We start from the raw sequence: 4909 nt of genomic DNA on the forward strand, positions 1-4909 counted from the left end.
GGCCGCGGGCTGTTTACCTCCGGCTCAGCCCTTGAAGATCTGCCAAATTCCTGGAATAGCTTTCCCCGGGGAGGGCGGCGGGAGGGAGGTGTTGCGCCTTGTTTACAGTCAGAAATCTCACATCCGAGAGGGCCCCCCGCTGTTTTCTCCATTAAAGTCACTCCATCGTGCTGTCGTGTCCGAGAGGTTTGCACTGTTGTGAAGTTGGGGTTTTATTTTTATTATTATTTTAAAGTTAGACCTTTTTTTTGGGCCTCGGTCCTGTCCCCGGTCTCAATGCTCTAGATCTTTTGCTGTGCAAAAGAAGACTACTTGTGGCTGTTCACCTGTACATAGGGAAATGTATGCAAGTACATTTTGTTATTTTTAAGAACACCACCATTGCGATCTCCTCTGTTTGCACATATGTGAAGAAAATAAAGATAATGGTAACTTAAAAGAAACTGGGGTCACTGTGGCAATTTGGCCTCTGTGTGTGGATTCCTGTAAGGAGTTGGGGGGGAGAGATCCCTTGGGATGTGTTATAGGTGCAGGAGAGCACTGCACAAAAAGGTGGTTTCAAGCATCAAGCGTGATTCCCAAGCTGGCTGGGAATGTTACATTACGGGGAAACACACTGGGCGCTTAAGGACTCTTACAAGACACAGGGATGAGGTTTTCTCTCTGCAGCCTCTAACCATGGGCAGGAAAGTGCGAGAAACCTCGTCAGGGTACTCTGGCTGGGTCCTAGTCTGAGGAAACCAAACTGTGGGGCCCTGAGGCTTCCCTGGGGTGATCTGTCCCTCGCCTGGGCACTGGGGATACCGCACAGCTCTCATGTCGTCTGCATCCAGGTGCTGCAGCTGGTCCCTCGCTGCTCACAGTGCCAGCCTGAGACAATTTCATAACCTCACCCAGGGTAAGCAGCGAAGTTGATTAGCCACGGGACTGCCGCGGTATTTTTAGCTGTAAATCTGTTTGTAAGTGGCAGGCTCCCAGGGCAGGAGAGATGTTCCGGTTTCATTTGTCCCCAAGTGGAGGTATCAATTAAGAGATAATTAATCTGGCATTTCTGATGTCTAAATGTTTTCCACTGTGCCTGTGCTGCAATCGGTGAAGTCGCAGGAATGTCAATGAAGAGCCCAACCAGCTGCCAGGGCCAGGCCACACTCCTTGTGCAAGGAGCCCGCCTCGGAACTTGTAAATACCTCATTAAAACCCATTGCAAAATCTGCCACCCCGCCAGCGAGACTATTGTCTCAGTATGAGTCAGTCAGAGGAGGGAGGTACAGTGGTGTGGCTTTCATGGGAAGGGGTAATCGGGAGAGGGAGGAATCCCCTCAGAATGGGCACCTTCGTGCTCAGGTGACAGTCTGCCTGTGACGGGCAGCGAGATGCAGCAGGTGATGGTGGCCACTGCTGGATTTGAGCGCGCTCAGGCTGGCACTGCTGAGACACACCTTGCTAAAGAAATAGTGTCTTGCTGCTTTTTCTCAGGCAAAGCTCCCTTTGCCTTTCCCGGGGAGGGAAGGGTCGTGAAGGGGAAATGAAACACCAGGGAGAGCTAATCCCAAAGTGCTTTCCCCAGGATGGGGCTTGCCAGACTGCCTGGCTGGCAGCAGGGAACGTTCAGTGCCCTGGGCTGAGGTGAATGCCCCAGGTCTATGCCCAGCTCTCTCCCGGGGCAGAGGGAACAGGCAGTGCTTGGAGCAGGGAGCAATACAGCACCTGGGGAGCAGAGCCGGCACGCCAGGGGAGTCACGGGGGTTAGTTAACAACCCCGCTTGTTGAATGACCTGGTGGTGTTTGCTTTACATCCTCCGTGTGTGCTTAAAAGTGGTTAATGGCCTTAGCTTAGTCAATGCCTTTCCTCTCTCCAGAAGAGCCATCATGTCTGCAACAGTGAGAAAAGGTTTTTATCACACGCCAGAGCTTAAAAGCACAATTCCCTGAACAGCAGCAGCAGCAGCAGCAGCTAGGGCCTGAAGTATTTCCCCTTGAAGCCATTAGCAGGGCTACTGTGCAGTTTCCTTAGAGGCCTGTATAGATCATTAGCTGTAGTCCAAATCCCTTTGTGCCTGGGATATTTTGGTACTAGAACTGTAGAAAAAAATGTGATATGTATGTCTGCAGTGCTGGTGTGAGGTTATTCATGTGTGCTTAGCTGCCCTGCCCTCCCCATAGCAGCATGCCTGGGTCTGCAAATGAGAACAAGTGCATGTGAGGAGAAAAAAGTAATTTTATTTTCCACACAGCAAGTTTGAAGTACCATCTTCCTAGAAAAAGGAGAGGAGGAGAGAGCGAGAACTTCTCTCCAACAGATTTGAGTAAAAGGCTGAGCTGCTGCTGTTTTTTCCTTTTAAACAAGTAGCTGCTTGCTAAGCTGAAAAGCCTGCTGCCGGCTGATGGGCTTGTGTGGGGAGGTGCAGCAGGGCTTTGGGAAAGGCCTGCCCCCGTGCCTAGAGGACAAACTGCTCTATGGTCTCTGCTCAGTGACAGGACTGCTGCCAGCCCCTGTGCCAGGGCTGCTGCCCGCTGATAGTGTCCCACCGAGTGTGGCACAGCCCTTGCTCGGGCTGTTGGCAGAGACACGTTCCCTGTCGACCAGGCTCCATCCATCAGCACTAACTCAGCCTTACAGCTGGGGATGGTGAATCAGCCCCTGATGCAGTGGAGGCGTGAGGGCTGCGCAAAGAGCAGCACAGGCTCTGAAACTGCTCCCCAACAGCCGGCAGCCCCATCCCACTGCTGCTTTCCCAGGGACAGGCAGGCAAAGGGAGAGCAAAGGCAGCCTGGTAGCTCTGCCAGTAGGTTTGAACTGTGTGGGAAGAAGTCAAATGCAGGAACAGATGTTTGCAGAATTACATGTGAAGCACTGCTATCTGCCCCTGGTGAAAACCAGTGCCCTGCCTGGGCTTGGTGGGCCAGCCAAGGAGGTTTCCAGCACAGCAGGGTTGAACACTGAGCTTCACACATCTCTGACCTAGCAGGCAGTGTGGGATGACTTGGCCAGAAAATACCTATAACAAACATCACAACACCAGGAAAAGCAGTGATCCTGCTCTGAACCTGACACATGGGGCTGATGCTTTGGCAAGTCAGGTGCTGCACCAGGTGCCTGAGGTTCCCCAAGTGTGTTATGGCTAAATAGAGCATGTGATTATTCCAGGCAACAATGATGGCTCCCAGAATATGAAGAGATTAAGGAGAAAAGAGCCCTTTTTGCTAATACTATTTATTGACTGTGTATTTGCTGTTGTACTACAGATTTTCTCCTGAAAATGAGGCTGAGGGGGGGCCACACAAATCTGGAAGTGTTGGCAGGATGCCATGTACAACTTCTTGTTTTTCTCTGCCCTTAGCATGCCCTTCTCCCATCCTTAGGTCTTCCTCATCCACAACAGGAAAAAATATCATGTGCAACCAGAAAAATTACCCAGTGGTCAAGTGGAATGAGCCAAGTCATGAAATGACTTTTAGCCTAGACTGTAGTACTGATTTAGATTCAGAATTATTTGCAGTTTAGTTTGGAGATGTGCCTTGCACAGGATACATCCAGTTTGCCTGACCAGGGGTGATGATGTGGGAACTGCTGGCTGAGGGGCTGTTTTGGACTCCTGGATGTGAAATCTGCTTGAATGGCACCAGGTTAGTGGTGAAAACCTTTTCCTTTTTGGGGGCTACAGGCAATACTTAGTATTGAGTACAACCTTGGGACAATTCCAAGTCACCTTCAGCACACACACTGTGATTCACAGAGAAGCAGGAAGACGTCAGGATTTCCTCCTCGGCGGTGTGTTGGAGAAGAGTAGCTGACCTGTCCCACTGCTGTTAGTCTTTCCCAAGGCATCACAAGTGTCCCATTGCCCAATTCTTGGCCATCACACCAAACCCTTTATTATTCAGCGGGGAAAAAATCCCCAATTTCAGCCTGCAAGGAAGGCACAGGGCTGGCAACCTATCATCAAACTGTCCAAGGGGTTGTGGGTGACAGCACTGCACAGCCCTTGGTTTTCTTGGGTGAGGGTGGGCAGGGTCCCACTGATGATGAAAAAAACTTGTGTGCTGCAAGCATGGTGCAGTGCCAGCCAGCTATGCCTCACCTCCTGCTTCTCCTGGAGCTGGGAAGAAAAAAACCCTGCATTTCCAAGGTCAGCAGCAGCCCCAGCTCCCGCAGAGCTCATGTGCTGTGAAGGCGTGTCCCCCTCCTCACCCCAGCCGCTGGTAGCAGCAGGGGCTGTTTTCCCCAGCAGCTGGAAGGAGATGATGTGCAAGGACAGGAATGTGAGGGCAGGCAGCCAGGGCAGCACAGGGACAGCGTGGGGTCCCAGAGGCCAGGCCAGGTCGGTTCATCCGCGGGGCTCAAAGAGCCCCATGGAGGAACTGAACTGATCTGGCCTCTGAGGTTCTGCTTCTCTCCACATTTCCATCACCCACCCCAGGCACCTCCAGCTTGCTGCCTGGTGCCTTATAGGGGTCTGAGTCTTGGTGAATGCCTGGCAAGGTGTGCATGAACTGGAGGGAGCAGAATTGTCTGCTGCTACAGCCCAGCAGGAAATCAAAGCTATGCATTCAGAAAACCATGACATTCCCCCTTGCCGGTGGGGGCTCTGCCTGGCGGGAGGGCTGAGCACTACGAAAACACTTGGAGAAACAGTTATATAATGAAGGACAAGGTCCCAATCCAGCCCTTGGCTCAACAAGGCAGCTCTGCAAGGAGCTGAGCTCCAGGCTGCAGCTGCCCAGCACCCTCCAAGATCCAACCCTGGTCACTGCAGTCCATGCTGCTGCTGAGGGCTGGAGGTGGAGGAAAGGCTGCAGAATGCTTTTTCCCAAGCGGGGTGATGTTCTGCTTGCTCAGACTTGGTAAGCCAGAGCACAGCTCCCATGTGTGGGTTTAGATCAAGCCCCTGTGATGGTAGGAACTGGG

The 4909-nt window shown here is 52.2% G+C and overlaps 1 protein-coding gene across 1 annotated transcript in view; it reads right to left on the minus strand.

The window, feature by feature from the left end:
* Window positions 1-4491, minus strand: part of LSG1 (large 60S subunit nuclear export GTPase 1) — a 27101-nt gene extending 22610 nt beyond the window's left edge. Inside the window, exons 1-2 of the mRNA XM_017726395.1 lie at window positions 4417-4491; window positions 4062-4071 (exon numbers count right to left, since the gene is read on the minus strand). Of these exons, the coding sequence (XP_017581884.1) occupies window positions 4062-4071; window positions 4417-4491 (85 nt within the window). The remainder of the gene's footprint in view (window positions 1-4061; window positions 4072-4416) is intronic.
* Between the last annotated feature and the right edge of the window lie 418 nt (window positions 4492-4909).

This window comes from Corvus brachyrhynchos, unplaced genomic scaffold (assembly GCF_000691975.1).
Source record: "Corvus brachyrhynchos isolate BGI_N302 unplaced genomic scaffold, ASM69197v1 scaffold221, whole genome shotgun sequence".
Lineage (NCBI taxonomy): Eukaryota > Metazoa > Chordata > Aves > Passeriformes > Corvidae > Corvus > Corvus brachyrhynchos.